The sequence below is a fragment of the Balaenoptera ricei genome, chromosome 3 (assembly GCF_028023285.1).
Source record: "Balaenoptera ricei isolate mBalRic1 chromosome 3, mBalRic1.hap2, whole genome shotgun sequence".
NCBI classification, from domain to species: domain Eukaryota; kingdom Metazoa; phylum Chordata; class Mammalia; order Artiodactyla; family Balaenopteridae; genus Balaenoptera; species Balaenoptera ricei.
In genome coordinates, this window is record NC_082641.1 from 61,156,246 (window position 1) to 61,171,792 (window position 15,547).

General features: G+C 36.2%; 1 protein-coding gene across 1 annotated transcript in view; it reads left to right on the top strand.

The window, feature by feature from the left end:
- Positions 1-15,547, top strand: part of AGGF1 (angiogenic factor with G-patch and FHA domains 1) — a 46,045-nt gene that overhangs the window by 9,950 nt on the left and 20,548 nt on the right. The window contains exons 6-8 of the mRNA XM_059916600.1: positions 11,495-11,825; positions 12,819-12,930; positions 13,759-13,810. Of these exons, the coding sequence (XP_059772583.1) occupies positions 11,495-11,825; positions 12,819-12,930; positions 13,759-13,810 (495 nt within the window). The remainder of the gene's footprint in view (positions 1-11,494; positions 11,826-12,818; positions 12,931-13,758; positions 13,811-15,547) is intronic.

A 15,547-nucleotide genomic window follows, 5' to 3' on the forward strand; every position in this document is an offset into this window, starting at 1 on the left:
GCTGTTGTAAGTAATGCTGTGATGAACATTGGGGTGCATATATATTTTTGAGTTCATGTTTTTGTTTTCTTCTGGTAAATACAGAGAAGTGAAATTTCTGGATCATATGGCAGTTCTCTTTTGAATTTTTTGAGGAACCTTCATACTATTTTCCATAGCGGCTGAACCAATTTACAATACCACAAACAGTGCAAAAGGGTTCTCTTTTCTCCACATCCTTGGCAACACTTGTTGTTTGTTGTCTTTTTGATAATAGCTTCTAGAACAGGTGTGAGGTGATAATCTCATTGTGGTTTTGATTTGCATGTCCCTCATGATTAGCAGTGTTGAGCATCTTTTCGTGTGCCTGTTGGCCATCTGCATTTCCTCTTTGCAAAAATGTCTATTTGTTCTTCTGCGCATTTTTTAATCGGGTTGTTTTTTTGATGCAAAGTTGTGTAAGCTGTTTATATGTTTTGGATATTAACCCATTATTGGTCATATCATTTGCGAATACCTTCTCCCTTTCACTAGGCTGCCTTTTTGTTTTGTTTATAGTTTCCTTTGCTGTGCAAAAGCTTTTTAGTTTGATGTAGTCCCATTTGTTTATCTTTGCTTTTATTTTCCTTGACTGAGGAGACATATCCAAAAAAATATTCGTAAGACTGATGTCAAAGAGCATACTGCCTATGTTTTCTTCTAGGAGGTTTGTGGTTTCAGGTCATACATGTATTTTTATACGTATATATTCATATTTTTTTATTGAAGTATAGTTGATTTATAATGCATTAGTTTCTGGTGTATGGCAAAGTGATTCAGTAATATGTATATATATTCTTTTTCATATTTTCCATTATGGTTTATTACAAGATAATATAGTTCCCTGTGCTATACAGTAGGGCCTTGTTGTTCATCTGTTCTATATATAGTAGTTTGTATCTGCTAATCCCGAGCTCTTAATTTATTCCCTTACCCCCACCCCTTTGGTAACCATAAATTTGTTTTCTATGTCTGTGAGTCTGTTTCTGTTTTGTAAATAAGTTCGGGTCATGTTTTAGACTCCACATATAAGTGATATATGATATTTGTCTTTCTCTTTCTGACTTACTTCACTTAGGATGATAATCTCTAGGTGCATCCATGTACTGCAAATGGCATGATTTCATTCTTTTTTTTTTATAGCTGAGTAGTATTCCATTGTGTATATATACCACATCGTCTTTATCCATTCATCTGTCGATGGACATTTAGGTTGCTTCCATGTCTTGGCTGTTGTAAATAGCACTGCAAAGAACATTGGGGTGCATGTATCTTTTCGAATTATAGTTTTCTCCGGGTATGTGCCCAGGTGTGGGATTGATGGATCATATGGTAACTCTATTTTTAGCTTTTTAAGGAACTTCTATACTGTTTTCCATAGTGGCTGCACCAACTTATATTTCCATCAACAGTGTAAGAGGGTTCCCTTTTCTCCACACTCTCTCCAGCATTTATTATTTGTAGACTTTTTAATGATGGCCATTCTGACCAGTGTGAGGGGTTACCTCATTGTAGTTTTGATTTGCATTTCTCTGATAATTAATGAAGTTGAGTATCCTTTCATGTGCTTCTTGGCCATCTGTATGTCTTCTTTGGAGAAATGTCTATTTAGGTCTTCTGACCATTTTTTGTTTTGGGTTGGTTGTTTTCATGTTATTGAGTTGTGTGACCTGTTTGTATATTTTGGAAATTAAGCCCTTGTCAGTTGCATTGTATGCAAAGATTTTCTCCCAGTCTATGGGTTGTCTTTTTGTTTGTTTATAGTTTCCTTTGCTGTGCAAAAGCTTTTAAGTTTGATTAGATCTTGTTTATTAATATTTCTGTTGCCTTGGGAGACTGACCTAAGAAAACATTGCTACAGTTTATGTCAGAGAATGTTTCTCCTATGTTTCTCGTATGTTCTTCTCTAGGAGTTTTATGGTGTCATGTCTTATATTTAAGTCTTTAAACCGTTTTGAGTTTATTTTTGTGTAGGGTGTGAGAGAGTGTTCTAACTTCATTGATTTTATATGTGGCTGTCCAGCTTTCCCAACACCACTTGCTGAAAAGACTGTTTTTTCTCTATTGTATATTCTTTCCTCCTTTGTTACATTTACGTCTTTAATCCATTTTGAGTTTATTTTTTGTGTTTGGTGTGAGAAAATGGCCCAGTTTCATTCTTTTGCACATAGCCGTCCAATTTTCCCATCACCATTTACTGAAGAGGCAATCTTTTCCCATTGTGTATCCTTGCCTCCTTTGTCATAGATTAACTTCCCATATAAGTGTGGGTTTATTTCTGGGCTCTCTATTCTGTTCCATTGATCTATGTGTCTTTTTTTGTGCCGGTACCATACTGTTTTGATTACTGTAGCTTTGTAGTATATTTTGAAATCAGGGAGCATGGTACCTCCAGCTTTGTTCTTCTTTCTTAAGATTGTTTTGGCTATTTGGGGTCTTTTGTGTTTCCTTACAAATTATAGGATTATTCTAGTTCTGCGAAAAGCACCATTGGTATTTTAATAGGGATTGCATTGAGTCTTTAAATTGTCTTGGATATAGTGTGGCCATTTTAACAATATTAATTCTCCCAGTCCATGAGCACAGTATATCTTTCCGTTTGTTCCTCTTCTTTCCTCAATATTTTATAGTTTTCAGAATATGAGTCGTTTTCCTCTTTGGTTAGATTTTTTTTTTTTTTTTTTTAATTCATCAATCCGTGAGCCTTATTTATTTATTTATTTTATTTATTTATTTTTGGCTGTGTTGGGTCTTCGTTGCTGCGTGCGGGCTTTCTCCAGTTGCGGCAAGCAGGGGCTACTCTTCGTTGCGGTGCGCGGGCTTCCCATTGCGGTGGCTTCTCTTGTTGTGGAGCACGGGCTCTAGGCACACAGGCTCTGTAATTGCAGCACGTGGGCTCAGTAGTTGTGGCGCGTGGGCTCTAGAGCGCAGGCTCAGTAGTTGTGGAGCCCGGGCTTAGTTGCTCTGCAGCATGTGGGATCTTCCCGGACCAGGGCTCGAACCCGTGTCCTCTGCATTGGCCATTGAGCCATGAGGGGAGTCCCTCTTTGGTTAGATTTATTCCTAGGTATTTTATTCTTTTTGGTGCAGTTGTAAATGGGATTGTTTTCTTTTTTAAAAAAAATATTTATTTCTTGATTTGGTTGCACTGGGTCTTAGTTGTGGCAGGCAGGGTCCTTAGTTGCGGCTGGCGAGCTCCTTAGTTATGGCTTGCGGGCTCCTTCGTTGTGGCACATGGGCTCCTTAGTTGTGGCTCAAGGGCTTCTTAGTTGTGGCATGCAAACTCTTAGCTGCGGCATGCATGTGGGATCTAGTTCCCTGACCAGGGATCGAACCTGGGCCCCCTGCATTGGGAGTGTGGAGTCTTAACGACTGCACCACCAGAGAAGTCCCTGGGATTGTTTTCTTAATTTCTCTTGTAGTTCGTTGTTAAATGTGTAAAAATACAACAGGTTTCTGTATATTAATTTTGTATCCTGCAGCTTTACTGAATTCATTTGTTAGTTCTCACAGTTTTTTTGGTAGTGTCTTTAGGATTTTCTGTATGTTGTATAATGTCACCAGCAAACAGTGACAGTTTTACTTCTTCCTTTCTAGTTTGGATTCTTTTCTTTTTCTTGTCTGATTGCTGTGGTGAGGACTTCCAATACTGAGTTGAATAAATGTGACAAGAGTGAGTATCCTTGTCTTGTTCCTGATCTTAGAGGAAATGCTTTCAGCTTTTCACCATTGAGTATGATGTTGGCTGTGGGTTTGTCATATATGGCCTTTATTATGTTGAAGTACGTTTCCTTTGTACTCACTTTGTTTAGAGCTTATCATAAATGGATGTTGAATTTTGTCAAAAGCTTTTTCTGCATCTGTTGAGATGATCATGGTTTTTATTCTTGAGTTTGTTAGTGTGGTGTATTGTATTGATTGATTTGTGGGTATTGAACCATCCTTGCATTCCTGGGATAAATCCCACTTGATCATGGTATATGGTCCTTTTAATGTATTATTGAATTTGGTTTGCTAATATTTTCTTGAGGATTTTTGCATCTGTGTTCATCAGTGATATTGGCCTGAAATTTTCTCTTTTTGTCGTGTCTTTGGTGTTGGTATCAGGCTGATGCTGGCCTTGTAGAGAGTTTGGAAGTGTTCCTTTCTCTTCAACTTTTTTGAATAGTTAGAGAAAGATAGATTTGTTAACTCTTGTCTAAATGTTTGGTGGAAATCACCTGTGAGGCCATCTGATCCTGGACTTTTATTTCTTTTGAGTTTTTTGGATTACTGAATCAATTTCATTTGCAGTAAATGGTTTGTTCATATTTTCTATTTTTTCCTGATTCAGTCTTGGGAGACTGTGTTTCTCAGGGTTTATCCATTTTTTCTAGGTTGTCTGTTTTATTGGCATATAATTGTTCATAGTAATCTCTTATTTTTTGTATTTCTGCAATATCAATTGTAACTTCTCTTTCTGATTTTATTTATTTGGGCCCTCTCTTTTGGTGATAAGTCTTGCTAAAGGTTTAGCAATTTTGTTTATTTTTTCAAAGAACCAGCTCTTAGTTTCACTGATCTTTTTTCTTTTTTTAGTCTCTACCATTTCTTTCTTTCTTTCTTTCTTTCTTTTTTTTTTTGCCACGCTGCGCAGCTTGCAGAATCTTAGTTTCCCGACCAGCGATCAAACCCCATGCCCTCTGCAGTGGAAGCACAGAGTCCTAACCACTGGACCACCAGGGAATTCCCTGTATCATTTATTTCTGTTCTGACTTTTATTATTTCTTCTCTTAACTTTGGGGTTTTTTCTTCTTTTTCTAGTTCCTTCAGCTGTAAGGTTAGATTGTTTATTTAAGATTTTTCTTGTTTCCTGAGGTAAGCTTGTATTTCTATAAACCTCCTCTTAGAACTGCTTTTGCTGCATCCTATGGATTTGGGATCATTGTGTTTCCATTTTCATTTGTCTCCAGGTATTTTTCAGATTTCTTTTTTGAGTTCATTAGTGACCCATTGCTTGTGTAGTAGCATATTGTTTAGACTCCATGTGTCTGTGGTTTTTGCAGTTTTTTTCTTGTAGTGGATTTCTAGTTTCATACTGTTGTGATTGAAAACGCTGCTTAATATTTCAGTCTTAAATTTTTTTTTAATTTTAATTGAGGTATAGTTGATTTACAGTGTTGTACTAATTTCTGCTGAGTTATACACATCTATACATTCTTTTTTTTTTTTAATTCTTTTCCATTATGGTTTATCCCAGGAGACTGGATATAGTTCCCTGTGCTATACAGTAGGATCTTGTTTATCCATTCTAATTGTAATAGGTTGCATCTACTAACCCCAAACTCCCAGTCCATCCCTCTCCCTCCCTTCCTCCCCCTTGGCAACCACAGGTCTGTTCTCTATGTTTGTGAGTCTGTTTCTGTTTTGTAGATAGGTTCATTTGTGTCATATTTTAGATTCCACATATAAGTGATATTATATGGTGTTTGTCTTTGTCTTTCTGACTTACTTCACGTTGTATGATAATCTCTAGTTGCATCTCAGTCTTAAATTTCTTGAGACTTGTTTTGTGGCCTAGCATGTCATCATCATACAGAATGTTCCATGTTCACTTGAAACAAATGTGTATCCTGCTGCTTTTGGATGAAATGTTCTCTATGTATCTGTTAGGTTCATTTAGTCACGTGTAATTTAAGGCCAGCGTTTCCTTACTGTTTTTCTGTCTAGATGATGTCCATTGATGTAAGTGGAGTGTTAAAGTCCCCTACTATTATTGTGTTACTGTCAGTTTCTCCCTTTATGTTTGTTAGTATTTTCTTTATGTATTTAGGTGCTCCTGTGTTGAGTACATAGATATTTACAATTGTTATATCTTCTTGTTGGCTTGATCCCTTTAGCATATAACATTCTTGTTTGTCTCTTTCGACAGTCTTTGTTTTACAGTCTGTTTTGTCTGATAAAAGTATTGCTACCCCAGTTTCCTTTTTATTTCATTTGCATGGAATACCTTTTTCTATCCCTCACTTTCAGTCTGCGTGTGTCTTTAGATCTGAAGTGAGTCTCTTGTAGGCAGCATATATATGTTTTTTTTTTAATCCATTCAGCCACTTTGTCTTTTAATTGGAGCTTTTAATCCATTTACATTTGAAGTAATTACTGATAGGTATGTGCTTACTGCCATTTTGTTCATTGTTTTTTTGGGGGGAGTTCTGTAGTACTTTTTTGTTCCTTTTTTCTTTTGCTGTCTTCCCTTGTGATTTGATCACTACCTTTAAGTGTTATGTTTGGATTCCTTTCTCTTTTCTGTGTATGTGTTGTTGGTTTTTGGTAACCATGAGGTTCATATTTGACAACCTATATATATGTGATTATTTTAAGACGATTCCTGAAGTTTGAATGCATTCTAACTGCTTTACATTTTTAGTTTCGTTTCCCCCCACATCTGATGTTTTTGAGGTCATATTGTACGTTTTCGTTTTGTTTATCCCTTAACTGCTTATGTAGATATACATGATTTTACTACTTTCATCTTTTAGCCTTTCTACTAGCTTTATCAGTGGTTGATTTGCTATCTTTACTGTATGTTTACCTTTACCAATGAGATTTTTCCTTTCATAAGTTCCATATTTCTAGTTGTGGTCCTTTCTTTTCTACTTAGAGAAGTCCCTTTAACATTTCTTGTAAAGCTGTTTTAATGGTGCTGAACTCTTTTAGCTTTTGCTTGTCTGTAAATCTCTTTATCTCTCCTTCCAATCTGAAGCATACCCTTTCTGGGTAGAGTGTTCTTGGTTGTAGGTTTTTTCCTTTCATCACCTTGAATATATGGTGCCACTCCCTTCTGGCCTGCAAAGTTCTGCTGAAAAGTCAGTGATAGCCTTATGGTAGCTCCCTTGTGGATAACTAGTTGCTGTCCCTTGTTGCTTTTAAAATTCTCTGTTTTTCTTTAATTTTTGCCATTTTAATTGTAATTAACCTCTTTAGATTCATCTTGTTTGGGACTCTATGGTTCCTGGACCTGGATATCTGTTTCCTTCCCCAGGTTAGGGAAGTTTTCAGCTACGATTTCTTCAAATAAGCTTTCTGCCCCTTTCTTTCTCTTCTCCTCCTGGGACTCCTGTATTGTGATTGTTAATACGCTTGATATTGTCCCAGAGGTCTCTTAAATTATACTCATTTTTTTAAATTCTATTCTTTCTTCAGCTTGAGTGATTTCTGCTGTTGTTTTCCAGACTGCTGATCTGTTCCTCCGTATCAGCTAATCTGTTGTCCCTTCTAGTTATATTTTTAATTTCAGTTATTCTATTTTTCAGCTCTGTTAGGTTCTTCTTCATATTTTCTAACTATTGAAATTTTATGTTCATTCATTCTTCTCCTGAGTTTGGTGAGCATCTTTATGATCATTACCTTGAACTCTTTATCTGGTAGATTGCTTATCTCCACTTTGTTTGTTCTTTTTATGAGGTTATGTCTTGTACCTTCATTTGGAACATATTCCTCTGTCTCCCCACTTTACCCAATTCTCTGTGTTTATTTCTGTGTGTTAGGTAGGTTGATTATGTTTCCCGTCTTGGAGAAATGGCCTTATTTAGGAGACCTCCTCTGGGGCCCCAGCAGCACACTCCTTTTTGGTCTCCAGAACCAGATGCTTTAGGGGTGTCCCCTATGTGGGTTGCATATACATCCTTCTGTTGTGGTGGGGCTGATTACTGTGGGAGCACTGGTACGCAGGGCTGGCCCCTGGCCTGGTTGGCTGTGAGGCCATGCCTTCTATGGTGGCTGTAGGCCTACTAGAGGGTAGGGTAGCCTTCCTGTGAAGTTGGCTGCATGGTCTGGGGGGCTCAAGGCTGTTCCTGGTTCACTGGGGGTGAAGCTGGGGCCCCTCATGGCTGTCTTTCTGGCAGGCCAGGGGTAGAGTTTGGGGCTTGTGCCAGCCTGCTGGTGGGCAGGGCTGGGGCGCCAGCACTAACAGACTAGAGGAAAATTCCAAAGTGGTGTGTTCCAGTACCAGTGTTATTGGGGTAGAACAGACTCCCAAAAATAGCTGACCCAGGCTCCTTTCAAACTACTGCCTCAGTGTTGGGACATAGAGCATGTGACATTTTGCATGTGCCCTTGAGAGCAGAATCTTATTCCTGTATCCCTCTAGTTCTCCTGAACATAAACTCTGCTGGTTTTTCACAGCCAGACATTCTGGGGGCTCATCTTTCCAGTGCAAGACCCCTGGGCTGGGGACCCCATTTGGGGCTCAGACTCCTCACTCCTTGTAGAGGACCTCTGTGCTTGTGATATTCCTTCCATTTGTGGGTTGCCAGCATGGGGGGGTGTGGGTCTCCACCTGTCCTACCCATCTCGTGTGGTTCCTTTTGTTTGTTTGTTTCTTTTAATTTTTTAAAAAATTTTTATTGGTGTATAGTTCCTTTACAATGTTGTGTTTCCACTGTACAGCGAAGTGAATCAGCAGTACGTATACATATATCCCCTCTTTTTTGGATTTCCTTCCCATTTAGGTCACCACAGAGCATTGAGTAGAGTTCCCCGTGCTAGACAATAGATTCTCATTAGTTATCTATTTTATACATAGTTTCAATAGTGTATGTATGTCAATCCCAATCTCCCAATTCATCCCACGCCCGCCCCCCCCCCCCCCCCCCCGCTTTCTGCCTTGGTATCCATACATTTGTTTTCTACGTCTGTGTCTCTATTTCTGCTTTGTAAATAAGATCGCCTATACCAGTTTTTTCAGATTCCACATATATGTGATAATAAACGATACTTGTTTTTCTCTTTCTGACTGACTTCTGTCACTCTGTATGACAGTCTCTAGGTCCATCCATGTCTCTACAAATGACCCAATTTCATTCCTTTTTATGGCTGAGTAATATTCCATTGTATATATGTATCATGTGCTTACTTTATGTCTTTAGTTGTGGAAAATCTTTTCTGCTAGTGTTCAGGTCATTCTCATAGATAGTTGCTCTGTAACTAGTTGTAATTTTGGTGTGTCTATGGGAGGAGGTGAGTTCAGTGTCTTCCTACTTCACCACCTTGGCCACCTCCCCTACTCTTGAAATTTTATCTCAATTCTCTATTTGATTTGTCTTTATTTCTCTTTTATTTTCACTGGCAATACCTAGGAATTGAAGATTATGTAACTAAAATACCAAAAATGATTTTTCTTTTTTTTTTAAGATCTCTTTTTTAGTGACGTCTACCTATTACCAGTGGTTGAACTGTTTGAAAGGATACATTATGAAACTACTTCTCCCTAGCAAAGCAAAGAACATGTAGGGGTCCTCAAATGACCTTTCCTGACAAACTAGAGAATGAAATTTGAAAGCATTCTGTGAGATTTTGGTCCAGCTTAGCTCCCATAACTGTTCATCTTTACCATCCTTCAAAAATATATTAACTTCAGGACAGTGGCTTAAGAAAAATCCTGATGAAATTCTGAGAATTCCCAAAGGATTCTAAAAGGTAATTGTGAAGCATGGGAGGAAAGCAGTTAGGACATCCTCATCTTTTTCTTGAGTTTTAAGATGTTCTTGAGCCTCACTTTTTGAAAGTGTAGAGTATACAGAAGGAAGGAAGTAGGGTGAAGAGATTGCAGTAATAACTTGAAATATGCATATATGCTTAATGCCCACATGTAGGCCCCGGGCCTTTCTTATATCTTAATGAATATTTATCTAACATTCTAGACTGACAAATAGTTTTTAAAAAGCAGTACCTCTTGCAATTTCACTCATTTTTCCTCTGCATGTATTGTCCTATAAGCAGTAGTAATAATAAAATATGTAAGATTGGAAACCGGTTTTTTTTTTTTTAAAGCATATATAGATAGGGAAATTTTTTGGCCATAACTCACAGTGGCCTTTAAAGTTCCTCATAGTTTTTCATCTCCTTGTCCTCGTTCTTGTTCTTGGTGAGTTTATGTTGCTGGAAGTATGTATATTTATCTATCACACTGTGAGTGTTTAGCCAGTCTTCAAACTGAATTTATGCTGCTATTAAAAATGCGTGTTTAGGGACTTCCCTGGTGGCGCAGTGGTTAAGAATCTGCCTGCCAGTGCAGGGGACACAGGTTCGATCCCTGGTCCGGGAAGATTCCAAATGCCACGGAGCAGCTAAGCCTGTGCACGACAACTCCTGAGCCTGCGATCTAGAGCCCATGAGCCACAAATACTGAGCCCACGTGCCACAGCTACTGAAGCCCACGCGCCTAGAGCCCATGCTCCGCAACAAGAGAAGCCACTGCAATGAGAAGCCCGCGCACCACAACGAGGAGTAGCCCCCACCCACTGCAACTAGAGAAAGGCCGCGCACAGCAACAAAGACCAACGCAGCCAAAAATAAATAAATTAATTAATTTAAAAAACAAACAAGCACAAGTGTGTTTAAGATGCTCTCATATTTTATAAAGTAACAGCGGAACATATGAATTCACTTCATCACGTTGCTCTAAGATAGAAAGAAAATTCAGACTGTGTTACAAACCAAAGGAAAATAACCCTCTGTTTCTTCTAAAGTTAAAATAATAGATTTGTTCATTTGTCCTAGGGTATGCCCAGTATGCATGTATAATAAATAATAAAAGGCTTATGCCAGGTAAGTTGGAATTTTGGAACAAAAGAGATGTAACTGATTCATCTGTACTTTTTTTGTATTATCAAACCAACTCTCTAATATATTAAATTTTAGCAAAACTTCAGTTCTGCTACATTAGGTACATTTGGACCTTTAAATCCCTGCTGTAATTAAAGCTAATTCTTTATGTTATGTATGTTGACTTGATAATTGGCTCAATGTTCAAAAAGAAAATTCAGGTTTAGTTGTATTCTCTAGGCCTGCACTGTTCAGCCAGCTCCATCTGGCTATTGAATACTTGAAATGTAGCTAATCCTAATTAAGATGCTTTCTAAGTATAAACTGCACTCAATTTTGAAGACTTAGTACAGAAAATCCATGTAAAATATTTTGGTAATTTTTATATTGATTAAATGTTAATTTTATATATAATTAATAATATTTTGTAAGTACTGGGTTAGATAAAATGAATTTCACTGGTTTCTTTTTACCTTTTTAATGGCCCTACTAGACAATTTTAAAGTATAAATATAACTTGCATTTTATTTTTGACAGCATTGTTCTAGGCTGTCACATGTCCAAGCAATATGTGATGAGGGCCTGGACTGGGACAGTTAAGACACTGAAAATAGATAAGGAGAGAAAATTGGGACAAATTTCAAACAGAGTCTATAGCACTTGGTAGTTGATTTCAAGTGGTGGTTAAGGAGATGTCAAAGACTTATGATTTGGATAAGTGGATGGTAATATCATTAACCAGGAAAGGGAACATGAGAGGAAGAGGCAGTAGAGATAATAGCTATTGTTATTTCACTGTACATATATCTTCACTAATTCATTGAAACATGTAGCATTAAATACAAGATGGTCATGTTTAAGAGTCTTCTCTCCTGTTCCCACCTCTTTCCAGAATTTGAATTCAGAAGATCAAAAAACATCAAGTATTGAACATATAAGCTGCAGTGAGGGAGAAGATTTTGCAAATGTGAAAAAGAAGGCCAAAATAGACATTCATTACAAAAAGAGTCCCCCCAAATATACTGTTCCAGTTAGCGCAAAGACTGTAGAATCTCCTCTTAATGAAAACATTTATAATTCGGCTTCATTTAAAGATGAGAAAATCATAGAGACTGATAGTGAGCCCGAAGAAGGTGAAATTACAGACTCTCAGACCGAGGACAGTTATGATGACGACATTACCAGTGAAGACAATGTAACTGCAGAAGATACTGAAGATGAAGGTGAGTTAATGGCCATTATTTAATTTTACATAAATAACCAAGTATGGTCATTGTAAAAGTGCAAAACAGTTAAAAGTGTTAGTAACCCATATAATATATCTACCAAAAAGTGAGCTGATTGTTTTAAAGAGATTAATGACATTATTAAAAATTATAACTGCTTGGTTATTTTTCAAGAGTAGGATGTGAATAAATGACTAGTACTTGGATCCTGATGTTTGATTGCATTGTATGGCTTAGTCAGTAGAACACAAAACCAAGTTACCTACTTTGTAATCCTAAGGTAGGTACAAAGTCTATTTTAGTGGATTAGATAATTGTCCACTTTTGTAATTGAGGGATGGAAAGCAGTTGCCTTTAAAAAGAGTAGTCCATGAATTCAGCTTACATAGGTATTACGGTAAATCTAATATTTATTTTACTTGAGGATATAAAGATATACTTTTAAAACTCAGGATTTCATATTGGTGTATATGAGCTTATTTTGTTCTTAATGGAATTTCCTCTTATTTTTTCTTAAAAAGGGCAGACTCAGTTTTTCTAACTTAATGTAAAAATGCTTTTTTGAGGTACTTTCAAATTCCAAGACCTTAAAAAAGAGAGAGTTGATTATTTTATAATTGTGATAGGTGCTGAATATCTTTAGGTTGATCTTTTTATAAATTTATTTATTTTTGGCCACGTTGCACGGCATGTGGGATCTTAGTTCCCTGACTGGGGATCGAGCCTGTGCCCCCCTGCAGTGGAAGTGTGGAGTCTTAACCACTGGACCGCCAGGGAAGTCCCATAGGTTGATCATTTTAAATTGGTAACATTGTTAAACCTTACTTACTGTGTATGTGATATAGCAGAATTTAAGAATGTTGTTTTAAACAGAATGAAGATTTTATCAATATATTTTTACTTTATGTATGCCTCCTACTCATCCCTATACATTTCTAATTTTTTCCCATAGCATTTGAATTAATATGTACACATTTCTTTCTTTGGCAGATGAAGAAAAAATTTGGCCCCCATGTATTAGAGTAATTGTAATTAGATCACCTGTGTTGCAGACAGGATCACTTTTTATCATTACAGCTGTAAATCCTGCTACAATTGGAAGGTAAAAATGTTTAATGTTATTATATTTGTGTATTTGTCTTATTCCAGTGGACTGTACTTTTCCTGAGCAGTTAATCATTAAATATGCATGGTACTTGTTGAATAGGCAAAAAGTGACATCCATGTCCCTCCCTTTTCCACTCAAAAAATATTCTGACACTTACCTTTTGTCACCTGCTTTTGGAAGACAATTGGAGATATAACCTCATTATCCCTAAAGGGGACTGCCTAGGTAAAGAGATAAAATCTTGGTGATATGATACCTTCCACAGAGGTTTTTGTCATTTTCTTATCTTTTGTATTGCTTTTTTTAGGTTTAAATTACTTAAACCCACTATTGACCTCCTCTGATTCTTTTCCTTTACCCCTTTGTAATTCAGCCAGCTTGGTAGAGAGGTAGGTTTTAATCATGAGTAGGATAATTTCCTTTCTTCCCAACTGGAAAGGTAATGTATCTTTAATTCAGGTTCCATGCGATATCTTAATTTTAAATTCTTAGAAATAGTATACTTTTTTTACATGTAGTAATAGAAGTGGAAACAGTCAACAGGTCTGGAAAAAGTGATTGACATTAGTACAAAGGATATTTTGTCTCACTGGATGTTTACTAGCCTGTGACAGATGTACCAAAGAGTAAAAGTAATTCTGGAACCTTCTTTCAAACAGGAAACTAGAGTAGCATTATGGAAACCAGATTTAGTGTGATAGAGAGACTTACATTTTAACATTATCTTTTAAAACAAAAAAACTTATCTTTAAAAAAATTCTTTAAGTGCTACATTTATGTATGCTTCAAAAATAATTAAAGGCATTTTACTTAACTCTGCAGAGAAAAAGATATGGAGCATACTCTCCGAATCCCTGAAGTTGGTGTCAGTAAGGTAAGCTCTTTGATTTTTCAGTTACAGCCCCCTAGATGTGATTTTGTAAATCATCATTATGGCAGAAAGCTTAGGATTTTTCCCATTAAAAAGAAAGGTTAATAGTCAATATAGTAATGGTAATGAAAGCAATGCAGATTTGTTCATTCCACTGCTTGAGAAAATAAAAATTCTCTTTCACAATTTGGATGAGCTAAAATTATGTTTAATTTTTAACAGTCTGGTGCAGGAGTAGAAAATGTGGATTAATTTAAGTATTAAAGTAATACCCATTTAACAAATATTTATTGAATGAAATAAATATGCTAGATATTATAGCAGTTCAAAAATAAATCAGACCTGGATTCAGGCTACTTTAGTGCATGGTTACTTTGAGTCCAGGGTATTTTCCAACTCAAGAACAATCTATCCTCTACCATCCAAGGCTTTCCATTTATAGCTTTTGCTAGTTGCGTCTCTAATGGTTTCAGGAAAAAGAATAGTCGGGTTTTTCAAAACAAACAATAAGAACAGTTGCAGCTTAAGTTACAAGGTTTAGCTACCAAAACTCTCATTTATCTTTTTTCTTTACTATATTTTCTGTACTTTTCCCCCCTCCCTTTTCTGACTGTTACCTTTTTTCTTTTTTTTTTTTTTTGACCTTTCATCATCCCCATTTTGTTTCTATTTAATGGACTATAATATAATTCTAACATATGTATTTTTTGTGATTTTTGTCTTTTTGGAATGAAATTTGTTTTCCCATTATTAGTTTGAAAGTCTAGTTATTTTTACTTTGTACTCATTCAGAGGGAAGGAAATCCTCGTAATCCTAACTCTGACCAAGTTATCTTTCTTTTTTACCTTCTTATGACCCTTGATTCTTCTGCCTCCAAAGAAAACCCAATCTGTAACTTAAGTAGCAAAGATGTCCTTCTCCCACTTCAGTCTAAAATGTAGGTAGTTCTCTGGTGGCATTTCTGCTTTTTCTTTTAAACAAACATGTCCACTGGTGGGATAGATGATTTGTTAGCTGTGTGAAATCAGTTTGACAATATATATCACACATATCCAGGTATATGGAAAAATTAAATTTAAAAAAACCCCACATACTTCATATTAATATTAGGGGGAAAACAGAAATGAATATTTAACGAATGGATAGGAAAGGACCTTCTAAGTTTAAAAAAAAGGAAAAAAATCACAGAGGACAAGGTAATACTGAATAATTTAAGTTTGAAGTTCTTTATTTGTTAAATAAATTTAAAAGGCAGACTAGGACAGTCAGATCTGATAAAATATATATCCTTTATATTTTAAAAGCTCATACAAATTCATTTTTTCAAACCGCGCTGTGGGTAAATGAGAGAAGGACATAAGTAATTCACAGTAGAGGAAATATGGTTAATATGTGAAAACCATTCAATATTTGTAGTAATTTAAGAAGTACAAATGAGACCAAGATGTCAGTTTTCATTCATCCTATTTATTAAATATCATTCCTGTTGAGAGCATAATTTAGAAAGCTCTTTGGAATAAGGTTTCAGGTCAAAAGACTTGAAACTATTTAAACTCTTTGATATAGTTATTATGATTCTAAACAACCCAATTGAAAGAAATGTACGAAGGACATGAAGAGAAAATTTACAGAAGAGGAAACCCAAATGGCTAATAAATATAAGAAAAGGTTTCAGTCTCAGCAGTAATAAGGAAAATGCAAATTAAAATCACAGTGATGAGATTAATTTCACACCTGTT